The sequence below is a fragment of the Bidens hawaiensis genome, unplaced genomic scaffold, assembly GCF_021521415.1.
Source record: "Bidens hawaiensis isolate Kalapana, Puna unplaced genomic scaffold, B.hawaiensis_p1.1 tig00021043_1, whole genome shotgun sequence".
In the NCBI taxonomy this organism is placed as follows: Eukaryota; Viridiplantae; Streptophyta; class Magnoliopsida; order Asterales; family Asteraceae; genus Bidens; species Bidens hawaiensis.
The window spans coordinates 148,825-167,107 of NW_027493258.1; the positions used below are offsets into that span (position 1 = coordinate 148,825).

The following is an 18,283-nucleotide window of genomic DNA, read 5'->3' on the forward strand; positions in this document are numbered from 1 at the left end:
ATGCCAACCCACCATCACGTGACAGGAAGTGCCATCATTTTGGTCTTCTTTCTATTTTCCCATTTCTGACACCATCAACACTTCAATACTCAATACATCTGTCCCTTTTGACTTTGACTTTAACATGCACCGGGTGAACAAGAGTTGCAATAAATGTTAGTAGAATGTTTTCATAACTACACGATCTTTTTTTTAACTTTAAAATATGTCATACAAATTTAAATAAGCGTTAAAACTATAATAATTTTTTTTTTTGCGCTATAAAGGTGTGATCTACTGGATACCAATATACCATTAAGTATTACGACAAATTAAAAGTTAGAAATATCTTAACATGTATAGGACACGGTTTTATAACCGGGTAATGTTTTAGAATTAAAATACTAAACACCTTTCATAATAGACCTATTGTAATTCCTGATATTGTATATCATACACTTCAATTTCTTTTTCCAAATTAAAAGTTTTTGAACAATTTTGTAAGTTGTAAGCATCATGTACATAGTTGAATGCAGGAAGTACAAGTCACACTAGCATCATTGATATTACTTTAAGCCAAAAAAGGGCAAACAAACATTGAGCAATCTAATATTTAATCTTGCAAAGAGCACAACTATTGGTAATGTATTAGGACTCCCAAATAAACACTAGCCAACAACATTGACACAAATCACACTAGAAGTAGAAAGTATAAACCCAAAAGAAGCAGCAGCAGCTATACAACCACACAAAGGTTAGCTTATCATCATAATCTTCAATGTTCATGTTGATGTTCATCCACTGCTTCTCTACCAAACCAGTCAGTAGAAAAAAATGAGATAATAGTATGCTTGCTAATCATAATAAAGCACCATTCTCTTTCTCATGTTATTGACCGCTCCGAGTCAACCCGCCCCGTCCCACATTCCTGCATACGTATAGATACCAATTCATTAACGGTTAACCAGACGATTCAACTGACAATTATGATATCAAACTTACTTTAAAAGTAATTACAATATCAAATTTACACCTTTCATAAAAAGGATTCAAGAATGACAATTTCACTCTTGGTTTTTTAAAACATTTTAAAAAGCTTATTAACTTACTATGTTTACAAAGCATAATTGTCTATCGAATAGATTTATTGACTACAAACTCATTCTAAATAACACGGCCCGTTTATCACCCTTAAATATAAACTCGAGTACACGGCTCGTTTATTTTGCATACCTGGTTGGAAGTGGCTGAGACGTGTTCTTGGAGTTCGCAAACCGTTTAGCCCTAATATCCTGTTCTTTATCGATCCGCATCGCAGCCACCTCTTTCTCCATTGCAGCCACCTCGCGTCTCATCTTTTTAGCCTCAACCTCCATCGCCTTGGTTAACGTGTCCACTTTCTTGGCTAACATCTGAAACCAATATTACAATTCATATAACAAGCTTTAAAAAGAAATAAAAAAGTATAAGATTAACCTCGATCGCGTCATCTTTATCTTTAATGCTTTGATCCTTTTCATGGCCCGCTTTCCTCAAAGCAATAACTTCTTTTTGAAGCAAATCATATAACAATCCAGGAACAGTATCTTCAGTTACGGGTTCGGTTCCCGAGGACCCGCTCGGTTTTTCATCAGGGTTGACTACTTCAATATCTTTGGGACCCGATTGGCCGAGGTTAAAAGTGGGACTACCACTTCCGTTTGAAATAAGTTTACCCCTATCAAGTGCACGGGTCCCACCATCAAACGACTTTGATGTCCCTTTTGCATGCCTCAAAATTGAACTCGATCCCGATGATCTTATTTGGAAAGATGGTGATCGTTTTGGCAGCATCCCGTTTGAAGCCGCTGCCAGCTTCGAAAAGTTATCGGCTCCACCTAGTGACTGGCGACGTGACAGGCCACCATTAGAGCTTGGTGATCTTAAAGTGTCTTCAAGTATTCTGAGCCTCAATTGAAACTTTTCCTATATTTTTACAAAAATTCATATACTTAGTGCCACTGGAAATGATATATCTTTCAAGAACAGTCAAAAGAAAACAAGCCAAGCAGCCCGTTTAAGTTCAAGCTGTAGCCTGAGCCAAATCCGGCTCTGCTCGGCTCATTTACAGCCCTAAACAGAATCTTACTTTCAATTGTGCTTCAGACTTTGCTGCACGCTCAGTTATAACTAACTTGTCACGTAGTTGTTGCATCTCTCCCTGAAACCAATAAAATTATATTAAAAAAGAAAATAAATGCTAAATACAGAAGCTTGATGAATTTAAGATATAATATGTTACCTGCAAAAATCTTCTTTCTTCAAGCCATTGTTTTACTGGCATCACTTTGTCATTAGAATCTTTCCATTCATTAGCTACAACTGTTGCTACTCTGTTTGCTGTAACTTTTGCACGAGCTAATTCCCGATCCAGAGTTTTCCGTTCTTCCTGTATAGTTAACGCCAAAAAGTCAAACCTAGTCAACTATAAGTAGAGATTGCAATTTCAACCAGCTTAAGCACAAACAGGTCGATTTGGATTGTTTTTATCTCAAATAAGTCAAGTATTTAAACTAAAAGAGTTAGCTAAAAAGAAAAAGAATCAAAGGAGTTAAACAGGTAAAAAAATGTATTCAACTTTATTAAAATATTTCAGATTATTACTGTAACAATATAGTTCTTTAATCACGTTTTAGCACATTTAACTATGTATAAAGTTTAACAAAATAAATGGAAAATTATATTGAGAGTGACCCGACCAGTTCATTGCCCAGACAAAAGTTACCTATTTTAACCTGAACCCAAAACAAAAGTCGCCCATTTTCCACCCCTAACTATGTGTGTGTGTGTGTGTGTTGTAGCCAATGCTATTGCATCAGCTTCTTTAATTTTTTTGCCAACAATTAAAATTTGTTTTTCCCTACTTGTCGCATCAAAAACCAAATTATACAGACACACACACACACACACGAAGATAGAGTTGTAGGTCATTTACATTCATTTCTTGAACTTTGCGCTGGTAGTCTCTCACTGCATTTGCAGCTGCGCCACCCGCAAGAACCGCCTCTTCAAGCTCGCGTACGGTTATTGTAAGCTTCTCAACTTCAGCCACTTTTTGACGGTGCATTTTATCCAATATTTTATTTTCCTCCTAATAAAAATGTCAAGAAGCATGTGGGTATATATATAAAATAAGGATATAACCAATTAAAGGCCTTAATCTTACCTGGCAAATTTCTATCTGCTTCATCAACTCCTGGTTCTTATTCTGAAGATCATCCACCAATGAAGCTTTGGCCAATGCAATCTGCACTGCTCTCTCGGCTTCAAGTAGAGCAGCTTCTTTTGATTTAGTAAGTCGATCTAATGCTTTATTATCATCCTGCAGTTTAGCAATCTAAATCCCAAAAGGGAAACATTATTAATGTTCAATCTTTTATCTTTTATAAACGGTTAACATTAACTTCATGGGTTATTATGCAAACCTCTTGTCGAGCAAGTTTCAGCTCGGCTTCTAATGGGGCTAGAATTGCTTCAATTGGCGGCATATCATCATCTTTTTGAGCAGCATGAACCCTTCTTAGGGTTGCTTCTGCAGCAAACTGGGCGGTCATCGATGCTTTTTTCTCATCATTGAGTTTCTTGATTTCAAGATTCTACATAGGTGGAAAGTACATTAGTTATCATATCTTAGCTACAATGTAAATAACAAAGAATGAAAAGAAATAGTAAGGATTGGATTAATACTTTGGTATCTAGCAAAGATTCTGTCAACTTCAGTTTCTCATCCACCTTTGACAATTCTTCAGTTAGCTAAGATATACATGAAAAAGAAAAGAGAAAGATTTTGTCAGATTTAACTTGAAAGACAAATATGATTTAAAACAGATAAAAAAGATTTTGTCAGCAAAACAAAGTCTTTTTTATTTTTAATTTTTTTACCATTATAATCTAAAAAAAGAAAAATTTATGCAATCAAACAAACCCTAAGGGAAATAAGTAGAGTTGGAAACTAAAACAAATGCAGTATATCTAATAAAACAAAGACATTATAATAAGCATAAACTATAAGGTCAAGTTAAATACATTTGCATCGTGTAACAATCAATGAGAAAAGCATCAGGATCCCTCCCTTAAAGTAAAAATGAAGTAAGTAAAGAAAACAAGACATAACCTCTTCAACAGCTTTCTCTCTTAATCGTTCAGAGAGCTTCAAGGCCTTGATCTCAGCTTGTGCTTCAGTCAACTCTCGATCCTTATCTCTAAGTTCATTCTCCAAGCGGTTGAGTTCGAGCTTGACCGGATCCGAGCCGTGAAGCAGATTTAAAAAATCATCAGTATCCAAGCTGGGCCTCCGACGACGGCTACTGCCTCTTCCTCCGCTCGTTTCTGCCAGCGGCGGCCGTACATTAGCGTCAACGGACACGTCTTCCATCACTCGGATCTGACCTAGGGTTTGTAAAACATAGATTGTGTATTAGGATGGAGACAGTGTGTGTGTGTGAACAAGAATGGAATGGAATGCTTTGTTTTCTCTCTCTCTCTCACTCACTAGATTGGAGTCATCTCAGAGATCTAAAAGTATGTGCGTATGAATTTATTTTAAATATAAATATACACTTTCTTACATGAACACCATTGCCAATAATTTTCAATTTCTCTTACACGTGCCGTCTTATTCAATTTTTTATTGGTTTGAATTTTTACTATTTTGCACATTTAACTCTTTTTTATGCTCATTGAAGAGAGATATCGACGGGGTCTAATGAAAGACTTTTTTATCGACGGGGTACCCTATTAACTCATACTCACACTCAAACTTATACTTTCATACTTAATTCTTGCAATAACCGCAAGTGGAAAACATGTCTTATCAATGGGCAGAGCTGCACTGTTAAATTTTTTTAGAAGTATATATGTGTTAAGATCCCCACTGACCCCTATAAAATTTTGACACTGACCATCTTTTGACCCATATGAAATTTTTTACAAAATTTTTAAATAGGTTCATTTTCATACTTGGTAACTTGTGGCTATCTTTTAAAAATTTAGTTAAACACTTAATCTTTTTCTTTAAGTTAATGATTGATTCTTAAGAAAATCATGTACCAAAGACAAACTCAATTAGTGGAAAAGTGTAAATTTATGTTGAATCACATGAACAACTAAGCCAATAAATATCATGTTCAACCCGCACGTTATAACTTTGACTATAAGAATTCGAGAGATCATCAAACTTCCAAATAATCAAATATGGTATTATCAATATATATTGGCTTCATTTATGCTGACAGTAAAACGAAATTAAAGTAAATTAATTAAGTGCTTTTTACAATATATAAAGAAAGTAAAAAAAATGATGACGAAATAAATTTCATTGTGAGTAGTTAATTAATTATTTAGGGTAGTCTTTTAATGATCATTAAAACACTATCTCTTAATTGTTTATAATCTCTTAATGGTTAAAAGATAGCTTTAAGTCTGAATATTTATATTTATCTTAACTATTAAGATATCATAAACCATTAAAATGTAGTCACTTAATATCCATTAAAAGACTATCAAAAAACCCTACTTAATGTCATTCCCACTTATGTTCCAGAGTTAATTTGTGGAGAAAAAGAAAAAGAAAATGGAAGGAATAAAAAAGAAAGTGGTGTTCCATAGGTTTTTTAGAACGAAAGGAATGGAAAAAGAGTGTTATTTGATGATAATTATTTTCTTTCCAATTTGGACGGAGACAAAGTGAAAGGAAAAGAAAACACTTATAATTACCATATTACTCTTTTCCCATTTATATCAGGTCATTGTTTTTATCCTTATCTATACCTAACTAGCTGTTCATCAAAAACATCCCCACCACTATTCATCAACCGAAGTACACCGCTTCTCAATGCCCTTTATTCTTTTACCATGTATTTTAAGTTAATCTTTCTTTGTTTTGATTTTACAAATTAGCTTTGTAGTGACCGATTAAGGGAATATTAACATGGATTCTCTTGTGTTAATTAGGTATTCACTAAGATTAATATGGTTTCTATTGAGTTAATTAGGTATTCACCATATCTAGAAATAATTATTAAATAATACCTCACCAAACATGTTGTCGTTGACGGAATGGAAGTTATGTTCTCTGTTACGTTGTTATCTTTTTTAACTTATTATGAACTTAAAATTCATGTTTCTCATAAAGTGTACAACACTAACAGTATGATTATCAAAAGAAATTAAATATAGATGATTTCTTTAGCTAATAAGAGTGTTAGTCGGGTTTAGCTGATAACGGGGATAATCGGGTCGGATTAGCGGACATATTACAAATCCCGAACTCGTGAAAAATTTAAAAAGTAATCCCAAACCCCTACCATATGTTTCGGATTTTTTCATCGGACTCAGGTTTCATTGTCATCCATAGGTGTTCATAGTTTAGGTTTGGTTTAAAACCGCAAAACCGTCCATTAGTTCTTTTATTTTTGAAGCATTTGAGTTTAATTGTATATAGATAGGTTTTGTTATCACATTTACCATTTGCATTTATTTAATTTTTATAACAAGTGTCCTTCTTTATTAATGTTACTATGTAGAAAGTCATCATGAGCAAACAAGAAGCCATTGAAAACACGGGTAAGAAGGAACACTTCAAGTGGACAGAGATGATGGATGAAGCATTCATTCAAGCGATGATAATAACACAAAAAGATAAAGGCTAGATAAACGGGACATTCACCACACAAGCATACACTAATATGATTGAGGAGCTAACTACAAAGCTTCAAATGGATATTACCAAAATTATCTGAAGCACCGTTTAAAAACTTTGAAAGAGCGTTTCTCTCAGTGGTATGATATGTTTCAAGGAACTTCCTTAAGCGGTTTCTCATGGAATTCTGAGACTCAACTAATTGAGGCAGAGGACGAAGTGTGGGACAAATTAATAGTCGTAAGCATTTTAAGCGTTTAAGCATTTTAGTTGTTTCTATGGGTGTGAAACGGGTACGACCCCAACCAGATCGGGCCAGAACCGGTTTGGAACCGGAACCGGTTTGTGTGATATTAAACCGGTTCTGCGAGAACGGGTTGGCGGGTTTGTTAATAGGTTCGACATGCAGCAGCTTTAAGCACATATAACTTGATCATTCATCGATACAAACACGCATAAGCTGCTGCATATGATCATTTGCAGCAACTTAGGCTCTTAGTGATGTAACTTGCCAACATAATCATTCATCAAATTAAAACACACAACTTGATCTTTATTAAACTAAAACACACATAACCTGTTGCAATTGTATACAAAACAGTGGTACAAAATATAATATTTTCATCTTCATTCTTGCATGGCATTCATTATATTTTATTCATTCTATATTAAGCCAACATAAAATAGAATGCATGACTATCATAAATCACTTTTTTTATTGATAACATGATATAATATCAATACATGATGCTACAGTTTTATGATTTCTAATACCGGTTCAATAAAACCGGAACCTTATACCGGGTTCATGGGTATCACGGGTCAAACCCGTATCCTACACACCCTTAATTGTTCCTTAAATATTTAAGTAGTCAATTATAATACTATTAACTTTATTGTGTTAAACAGTCAAAGCCCGCTGTTGTTAAGTTGAAGACAAAAAGAGTGTCAAACTACAATGAAATGCTAGAAGTATTTGCAAGGGATAGGGTATTCGGTGCGCATGCTGAAACCTCTAAAGAAAGAAATGCTCGACTGCAGTAGAATGACAACATTAAAGTAGAAACAATTGATGAATTGGATGGATTACTAGCATCCAAAGAAGTGACTCTGGAGAACCAATACAACTTTGATGATGATATTCAACTGTTAGATTCTTTGGTGTATTCACCTGAGCCGTCTTTAAATGCAAAAAAATGTAAAAGTAAAAAAAGAAAACTCGAACAAGAAGATGAAGCGTTTAACTCGAAGCTTGTGAATTGCCCTAACAATGTGGCTAAAGCTATTTCAAAAGGCAATAAAATATTGGCTGAAACAGACAAGATATTTGATCGAGCTTATCATCGCGAGTTTACTGGTGAGGAAATTTGTAAAGAATTGGAGCCAATGGGTTTGGAACCCCGTGAAATACCGGACGCTTTAATTTATTTGGCTAACAATCAAGCAAAAACAAGGACTTTGTTTAGTTGTCATCTTCAAATGCGTGTGGGTATACTGAAAGGTATGATGGGGGACGATAAGTAAGCGAGTTCAGAAAATGGTGACATTGTTAGTAGTTTTAGGCTATGGATTTGATGTTGTTTTTAGTAGTCATATTTAGATGCCATATGTTTTTTTGTTAATTCAGGCAAATATGACATTGTTAGTAGTTGTTGGGTATGTATTTTGATACTGTTATTAGTTGTCATCTTTATATGCTATGTGTCTTTTTGTTATTCAGGAATAGATGACATTGTTAGTACTTGTTGGTTATGGATGCTGAAAACAATTATCTTTTGGTTATGGTGAAATGATTACTTTTATGCATTTGTTGATTCTTGGTTTTGTTGTTTTGTTTGGGCTGGTGAAGTGCAGAAAATAGAGAGAATGGAGATATGGCATATGTTTATTACAATCTATTTTTGGTTCAGTTATTAATTTAATTTTTCATTTAGTTGTTACATCATAAACATGCTGCTTATATAAATCATGTTTTTTTACACATGAAGGCATTGGTTTATTGCATTGTATTGGTTTAAATTCGTTCAGTTTTTTAATTTCATGAATTTTGTCACGTATCCTACCAAACTTATCATTCTTAATATGTTACTTTACCTAATTATTTGTATTTCATGGGCATGTTGTTGAGCATGAGTTAGTTTTTTTACTAGATCATAGAAACGAGCAATGGAGAATGAAAACTAATGTTTTTTTTTATTTTAATCTCACTTAAGGGTATGTTAGTGCACGGTTTTGTCGTCTCGAGTCTTTGTAGCTTATCGGTTGTAATTTATTATTATTATAATGTAAAGGGTATTTATGAAAAACAAGTAGTTCGTTATGTATAGGATAATTCGTTAAGGATGTTTAATGAATTAGCCAGTTCGTTATATGTAATGTCCATTCGTTTAGGATGATTAACGAATGGACTGTAATTCGTTATGTATGTTTCCCATTCGTCATGTAATGTTGACGAATGGGGGCATAACGAATCACTGATTTGTTATGTTTTCCCTTTATGTTATGTAAGTTAACGAATGGAGCCAATTCTTTACGGGATGTGTAACAAATTGGACTCAATCGTCTATATAAGGCTGAGATGCCTTACATAATTTAAGTAATTGAGTTATATTATACCGAACCTCTGCTCAATCTCTCTCTCGATTCAATACTTAGTTAAAGCTTATTAATATTATTACTATTACAATTACTATTATATAATATACATAACTAAGATCATATCATAAGCTAGATCGTAAACTAATTGATCTAATACATTATAGATTGATTAGATATGAGATATAAGGTAATCATAAGTGGTATCAGAGCTTTCTGGTCGTTAGATTGCTCTTAGTTAAGGTATTTTGATTAGTTATTGAAGTTTGTTAGTTAAGTTTCGGTTTAATTAAGTTTTATTGAATTTTAATTGAATTCGTTAATTATGGACTGAATTTGGTGTGGATTGGGTTCGGTGTGGATTGAATTCTTTTCTTTTCCTTTCAATTAGGGAACACACAAAATGTTTACTTTCCTTTTCATTTCATTAAACTGGGGAACACAAAATAAAATCAATTATTTTCCTTTCTGTTCTCTGTTGATTCCTTTCCTTTCATTTATCTCGTTACATGAAACTTGGGAACATAGTGTTAATGAGGTGATGGGGGTGGTTTAGGTGTGGAATTGAAGGTCAAAGATTCAATCCTTACTTATTGCAGGCATGGGCGGATCTACATATAGTGGTACGGGTTCACGGGAACCCACTGAGTTTCGAATTTTACTGTCACACCCCCATCTTGGGCCTAGGCGTGTGACTCGATAGTTGGTACCACATTTATAAATAAATCAGAGTTACGATTTGTTAGCGGAAGACTTTATAAAATATAAGGATTAAAGTTGTAAAATATTTACATTTCAAAAGTCGAGACAAAAAGTCTCGATTGGGTTTACTTGTTTATATGTTTTTACAAAAGCATCATATTAAAGATTTAAACAAAATTTATCCGAGCCAACGGATTCTTGAGCCTTCGTCCTTTAGCTCTAATCTTGGTTACCTGCAAAATGTTATAAAAATACGTCAGCAACGAATGCTGGTGAATATGCTGACGCGAAAATATTTTCTTTTACTTTGTTACCCCTCGAGGGTTACGCGTGCCTCGGCCCATCTTGGCTTGGGAATAACAAAGTTAAAACAATATCATTATAACTCGAGTCTCTACCTAGGTCACCTCAGCAAGACACCGCAGCGTCCCGACGTACTTAGATACCATAAATATACACAAGGTCATTCTCACTCGAACATACTTTGGTTCGGCCCATCGTGGCTGGAGGTCGTGACCAGGCGTGGTGCGATGTGCCCACCGCATTTTACCACATATGTAAAGATCCAGACAAACGTATACTACAGCCTGAGGGCTAGGCTTTTACTCTTATTCATAATGTTTTTAGAGACACTTAGTCTCATGTAAAGTTTTACACATAACACGTTTATTTATTTGAAAACAAGTTTGTAAAAGTGGGGCGTATTCACCTTTGATTGGGATCGGTTTCCAACACCGTCCTTGCGTAATCTTTCTTGCTATCTCGCACCTATAGTACGAGTATAACTTTTATTAGTCGGATATACAATCCGGCTTAAGACCTTTAGTCTTATTACCTCGATGAACCTTTAGTTCATTTCTTTTACTTTAAAACCTTTAGTTTTAGAAGCAATATTTATAAACCTTTAGTTTATTATAAAAACCCGACGTTTCTTCTTTTCTAAGAAACGTATTCTTTTTCTTTTATTATTTAAGAATACCCTTATTACTTAAATAATATTCACAACAAAGAATTATATATATATATATATATATATAATCACACACACATATATATACCTACACTTTTATATTTCCTTCTTTTCTTTTCTTTGTTGTATAATTTCTTTTCATAAACATCGAGTATAATTTCGACTTAGGGCATTAAGCCTTTATAATATTTTATTATTATTTTAGTCGAGTAGTAAGCCTTATCTTTCCTCGGCTTAATACTTCCTAGATACTCGAGCAGCACTTCTACGTCGCTTAGCCTTTTCAACACTCGTCTTGATCGCCACTTCCCTTTGGCACGCAAATCGAGACACCAAATCTTCTCGGCACGCACTTCGAGGTGATCGCCGGGTTGTAAAAACGTCACCACCTTCTTGCTCGGAATGTCGTCGTGGAGTGGTACGAATATCGAGGTATGGCACGTTTATCGAGGAATCGGGGCATGGTTTCGAGGTGGATCGTTGGCACGAATTTCGAGGTGTAGAGAGATGTTTAGAGAGAGGATTGGGAACTGATTTTGGTGTGGTTTATGAAGACCCCGGACCTGCTATTTATAGGCAAAATTTTGGATCCTATCACGATAGGCTCCTAGTCACCCATCGCGTAGCGCGATGTAGCTACGCACAGTCACAACGTAGGTCTGCCACGTGTTGCTACGTGGCAGACGGTGTGCCACGTGTTAACACGTGGTGGACGATGTGCCACGTGTTGCCACGTGTCGGGACACGTGGCGAGAGTTGTGCCACGTGTGGACGCGTGGCGGTCTTGTGCCAGAGGTGTCAGGACACGTCATCGCGATACGCGATGACGTATGTTCAACCAGCGATCGCGTATCGGTGTTGACCCTTCCAGAAGGTTTAACCAAGTCCCATCGCGATACGCGATGGCTTGTCCCTTGTCCCCATCGCGTAGCGCGATAGGACAAGAAAAATATATTTTTCATTTTTTACCTCGGAGTTTGGATTTGGCAGAATTAGTCCCTTAACTTTGGAAAGTTGACATTGTTGGCCCGAAATTTCCGTGATGTTACATTTACGTAGAATACCTTAATAACATATGAGAGTGAACCCATATATACTTTTTGAGTGAACCTATAAAAAAACTGAATCTATAGTCCAATGGTAAGCATTCTGCATTCCAGCTGGCAGGTCCAGTGTTCAAATCCCTCCGTAGGCGAGTATTTGTTTTGTTTTTTTAAACTGGTTAAGTAATTAGGTTTTATACCCTCCTCTATTTTGAAAATAATTTATTTAATTTTCAAACATGTTGTAATATGTTACTTGATTGTAAAAAAGTTTTACTCTAGTTCGTTGGTAGTGTGACTATCATGATGTTTGACTATTTGAGGATACATTAAGGTTTCTTTGAAGATAAAATAATTTGAGGTATGTTCGATCGATGGTTTATTTAGGGAGTTTTGCTTGAAACCTAAAACTACTTTTTTTTCATAATGGGAGTTAATATTTCAAGCAAAATGATTATTTATTAGTGTTAGATGTGTAATTAAGCTAGCAGTTGTTCCAAAATTATCTATACTAATTAATAAATAAAGGTTTTCCTTGCCACGTGTCCTTCTATCAGCTCCTCTCACTCTTAAAATCCCGCCTAAAACATTTCCCATTATCCTTCACTCGTGGATCCCTTACTCGACCCAAATTTAATGTTATAACCTAAACATATATACCCGTCATACTCATACCATGATAATCGTTTCCCTAAATCTTCGCTTACACTACAAACAAAAAGCCATTTAGCAGCATACATAAAGTGCCACAAAATACCAGCGATCGCGTATCGCTGTTGACCCATCCAGAAGGTTTGACCAAGTCCCTTCGCGATACGCGATGGCTTGTCCCTTTTCCCCATCGCGTAGCGCGATAGGACAAGAAAAATAGATTTTTCATTTTTAACCTTGGAGTTTGGATTTGGCAGAATTAGTCCCTTAACTTTGGAAAGTTGACATTGTTGGCCCGAAATTTCCGTGATGTTACATCCTCCCCACCTTAGAATAAATCTTGTCCTCGAGATTGCTTCACGAGAATAAGTAGGGGTATTTCTTTCTCATTCTAGACTCGAGTTCCCAAGTATACTCAGGTCCTTGTCGGGAATCCCATTTCACTTTCACAATTTTCAATGTTCGTCTTTTGAGTTTCTTTAATTTTGAATCTTCGATTTGAATTGGGCGCTCAACAAATTTTAAGTTCTCATTAATTTTAACATCTTTTAACGGCATCGCAAGAGATTCGTCGGCTAAACATTTATGCAGATTCGAGATATGGAATACGTCGTGTATCCCTTGCATTTCCTCGGGTAGTCGCAATCGATATGCGACGGTACCAACTCGTTCAAGTACCTCGAAAGGTCTAACGAATCGAGGACTTAACTTTCCTTTCTTGCCGAAACGGACTACGCCTTTCCTTGGCGAGACTTTCAAAAGAACTTTATCATCGACATTGAATTCTAACGGCTTACGACGGACATCGGTGTAACTCTTTTGGCGATCACGTGCCGTCTTAAGTCGTTCGCGGATTTGGATGACTTTGTAGGTGGTTTCTTGGACTATCTCGGGCCCAGATAATTGATTATCTCCAGTTTCAGACCAACACACGGGCGTTCTACATTTTCGACCATACAACGCCTCAAACGGTGCGGCTTGAATACTTGCATGATAACTATTGTTATACGAAAATTCCATTAGGGGTAAGTGGTCATCCCAACTTCCACCTATGTCTATCACGCAAGCTCGGAGCATATCTTCCAACGTTTGAATTGTCCTTTCGCTTTGCCCATCAGTTTGTGGATGATAGGCGGTGCTAACGTTAAGCTTTGTGCCTAGCGCTTGTTGGAAGCTTTTCCAGAAGTGAGACGTGAAACGACTGTCTCGATCAGAAATAATGGACAACGGTACCCCATGTAGGGCCACAATATTTTTAACATAGATACGAGCTAATTTGTCCATTGAGTAAGACTCATTGATGGGTATGAAGTGTGCAGACTTTGTTAATCGATCCACAATTACCCAGATTGCATTACGTTGTCGAGTCGTTTTAGGGAGTTTGGTAATGAAATCCATGGTAATTAACTCCCACTTCCATATAGGGTGTTCGGGTTGCTGAAGCACTCCCGAAGGCTTTTGGTGTTCAGCCTTGACTTTCAAACATGTCAAACATTTCGCCACATGCGAAGCGACATCCTTTTTCATCCCGTTCCACCAATAGTTTGCCTTGAGGTTATGGTACATTTTGTCTCTCCCGGGATGCATCGTATATTTAGACTTATGGGCTTCGTTTAATATCTTTTCGCGCAATCCTCCAACAATTGGTACCCAAATTCGGTTTCCCATTCTAAGAATACCATCATCAACCTTGACTAACGAGTCAATGGTGCCATTACGTTTTTCATCAGAGATTTGGTTCTCGTTGAATGCTTGAGTTTGAGCAGATTTGATTTGGTCAACGAGATCGATTTGAAGTTCTAGCCTTAACGCTCGGACTCTTTTTGGCTTTTCGTGCTCTTTTCGACTTAAGGCATTAGCCACAACGTTGGCTTTACCATCATGATAAACTATTTCGCAGTCATAGTCATTAAGAGTCTCCATCCAGCGGCGTTGGCGCATGTTGAGCTCCTTTTGATCAAAGATATGCTTTAAACTCTTATGATCAGTGTACACGGTAAATCTTACTCCATAGAGATAGTGCCTCCATATCATTAGTGCGAAGATTATGGCGCCTAACTCTAGATCGTGAGTCATATAATTCTTCTCGTGTACTTTCAATTGACGAGAGGCGTAAGCGATTACTTTCTTTCGTTGCATCAATACACATCCCAAGCCAGAATGGGACGCATCGCAAAAGACGACGAAGTCTTCAATATCTTCTGGCAAGGCCAGTATGGGAGCTTGGGTAAGCCTTTGTTTGAGTATATCGAACGCCTCTTGTTACTTTGTTCCCCATTCATATTTGACGTTCTTTCGATTCAAGGAGGTTAGGGGAACAGCGATTCTAGAAAGTTCTCGATGAACCTTCGATAATAGCCGGCCAATCCCAAGAAGCTTCGAATCTCGGTCGGCGACTTTGGGATCTCCCACTTCGAGATAGCTTCAATCTTAGCGGGGTCCACTTGAATTCCGTTAACGTTGATGATGTGACAAAGAAATTGCACCTCGTGCAACCAGAACTCGCATTTCGAGAACTTGGCGTACAGTTTCTCGGCCCTAAGAATTTCAAGTAACGTTCGAAGGTGATTTTCATGATCGGCCTTAGTCTTAGAGTAAATTAATATGTCGTCGATGAATACGATTACCTAAGTAAGGCTTACAGATACGATTCATCATATCCATGAACGCAGCCAGCGCATTAGTAAGTCCAAATGACATAACGGTGAACTCATAATGGTCGTACCTTGTTCGAAACGCGGTCTTTGGAATGTCTTCGGATTGAACCTTAAGTTGGTGATAGCCGGAGCTGAGATCGATCTTGGAAAAGAAGCTAGCACCTTGGAGTTGGTCGAACAGGTCATCGATATGCGGGAGTGGATAACGGTTCTTGATTGTAACTTTGTTGAGAGCTCGGTAATCAATACGCATCCGCATGGATCCATCCTTCTTTTTGACGAATAGTATCGGCGCTCCCCATGGCGATGAGCTTGGTCGTATAAATCCTTTCTCGAGAAGCTCGTCAAGTTGTTTCTTCAGTTCTTTCATCTCGGTTGGTGCGAGGCGATAAGGGGCTTTGGCGATCGGAGCAGTGCCGGGAATGAGATCGATTCTAAATTCTACTTCACGATCGGGAGGAGTGCCGGGGAGTTCGTCGGGAAATACATCAGCAAAATTGGAAACTACAGGAACGTCTTTGATTTCTTTGGGTTTAGATTCTTCGGTGACGTAGGCCATGAATGCTAAGCATCCTTGATTTAAATATTTGTTAGCCCTTATCATTGAGATTAGGCTAACTTGGCCAACGTCTTTATCCCCTTCGATTTGTATGGTACGTTTGTCCGGGGATTGGAGTTCAATAGTCTTGCTATTGCAAAGAATACGGGCATGGTTGTCGGATAACCAATCCATACCCAACACAACATCAAAACCAGTAAGAGTCATGGGCAACAATTGAATAGGTAAAACGTAACCGGCTAATAAGATTTTTCCGTTTTCTAAAGCTTCGGAGATTTTAACAATTTCACCACTAGCGGTCTCGACGCTTAGAGTTTTATTAAGTTTGATCAAGGGTTCGTTTAATAGACCACAAAACTTATAATCTATAAAACTTAAATTGGCTCCTGAATCAAACAAGACTCTAGCATAGGTATTGTTAACAAGAAACGTACCGGTAATGGTTTCTGGTGTGTCGGCCGCTTTCTTCGTATCAAGGACGAACACTCTTGCATTGCCCTTCTTGGGCTCACTATTCTGACCGCTACCACCCGCACCACCAGCCGCGGGTTTGTTCTTGGGGCACTCAAAGCTAAGATGTCCCATCTCCTTGCAATTGTAGCAAGTCATCTTCTTCTTCCAGCAATCGGCCGTGGCGTGACCGAAATTGTGACATGACTCACAAGGACGGGGAGTTAGATGGCATCGTCCCCTATGGTATTTCTTGCAAATTTTTCATCGTGGGATGCCGGAGTTAAAGCCAGACCTTCGTTGGTCGACTCCCTTACCCTTGAAACGGGCATTTCCCTCCTTCTTCGTATCTTGCGTCGACACGACCCTCTTATCTTCTTCTTTGTTGCGGATCATTCCGCCCATTAAGTATCCTGCCAATTCCATCGCGGAGTCGGCGGTTTGAGGCAAGTGCGACCTCACCATGTCACGAATTTCCCGCGGTAGCCCCCATATATAGCGTGTAACTTTGCTGGATTTCGGGGTAACCAGCTGGGGCACCAAGCGGGAGTACTCGTGAAATTTGGTATTATACTCACGGAGGTTTGTTCCGACAACCTTCTGAGATAGGAACTTGGTTTGGATTTGGTCCGTCTCATGCATCGGACAGAACTTCGACATTATCAATTCCTTAAACTCGCTCCATGACAACCCATACATTACCTCCCTTCCTCTACTCATGATTAGTGTGTTCCACCACTCTAGCACTTCGCCTTTGAACATCAGGGCGGAGTATTGAATCTTCTCCTCTTCCGAACACTTGCTCGTGATTACAATCGTCTCCATTTTTTCAAGCCACCTTACAGTCGCGATCGCTCCCTTATCGGCGTGGAATTCCTTCGGCCCATAGTACTTGAAGTCCTTGAAGTCCTTGAACGTACACCCCCAATCTTAAGCCTTTTAAATTCTTGACGAACGCCTCCATCAGCGTTTGACTCGTGTACACTCTAATCCATACGAGAAGGTCTAGAGCGGGGTTTGGAAACGGATTTTCGGGACGAATTAACCAAGTGAGAATGTTTCATTTGACGAGATTGGGACCTAGCCAAGGATCCTTCCCTAACAGCGTCTTTAATCATCTTTTGGATTCGATCCATAAATGTTTCTGGAATTGGATCTTCTTGTTCTTTTTCAGGTCCCTTTCCTTTTTCTTTTTGTTTTTCGGATTCCTTTCGGGAAACCTCAACGTTGTTACTTTGTTGAGACATTTATCTTTTTCTTTCTATTCTTTTATATATGAAATTTATCGAATTTCTTTATTAAACACACATTTATTTCATCATTTGTATGTACCATACATGGTATATACAAGGATTATTACAACACACTTATGTATATACATTCATATCTGATGTATATATATTTTCTTATCCATACAACACATTACAAACAAACTACATTACACACACATTCTTCCTTTCTTGAAGAACGCCATCACCACCATCATCTCAGTCCTTCAGAAACTTCTTAACAACCCTCGTCAGTTTGTTGCATTTGTGAAGAAGCTTCTCTCCTATCTTCTTCTTCTTTTTCCCTTCTTCATCCACCTTCTTCCTCCAGTCATCAGTCTCGTGCAACGCGTGATCCAGGTGTTCTTCGTATGACTGTGGAATAACGTCGGTGTACCCATATTGTGGCGGTGGGTCACGGTAACCCAGCGTCACCATGTCGAAGTGGTTTCTTGGTTCAGGATACGGGACGTAAGTCTGATCAGATGCAAGGTAGAGGTATGTCTTGCGGCCCGATTTTGCTCACGAATCTCATCAGCTTGTTCTTGAATTGAAGGGATCTTTCCTTGAAATGGCGGGAAGCTCGATGAAACTTGGTTCCTTAGCTGCTCAAGATACTGGACATACGGATCGACGGAATCGTAGCTTGGGTTGTTGGAAGTGAGCGATCCATCAATGGATGTTGATATCTCAGTAGGGTTGTCGGGATGCTCTTCTTCCGGTTCGGTTT

The 18,283-nt window shown here is 37.6% G+C and overlaps 1 protein-coding gene and 1 pseudogene across 1 annotated transcript; one reads left to right on the forward strand and one right to left on the reverse strand.

Moving 5' to 3' along the window:
- Nucleotides 1–519: 519 nt before the first annotated feature.
- LOC143562609 (microtubule-associated protein 70-2-like) lies at nucleotides 520–4,393 on the reverse strand. The gene is made up of 10 exons (XM_077050365.1): nucleotides 4,133–4,393; nucleotides 3,706–3,771; nucleotides 3,444–3,614; nucleotides 3,185–3,355; nucleotides 2,954–3,109; nucleotides 2,261–2,407; nucleotides 2,108–2,179; nucleotides 1,456–1,944; nucleotides 1,213–1,391; nucleotides 520–907 (listed from the first exon to the last, which is right to left on the reverse strand). The coding sequence occupies exons 1-10, from the start codon at nucleotides 4,391–4,393 to the stop codon at nucleotides 868–870; spliced, it is 1,752 nt and encodes a 583-aa protein (XP_076906480.1). The 3' UTR covers nucleotides 520–867.
- Nucleotides 4,394–6,551: 2,158 nt separating this feature from the next.
- On the forward strand, nucleotides 6,552–8,200 carry LOC143562612 (uncharacterized; annotated as a pseudogene).
- The last annotated feature ends 10,083 nt before the right edge of the window (nucleotides 8,201–18,283 follow it).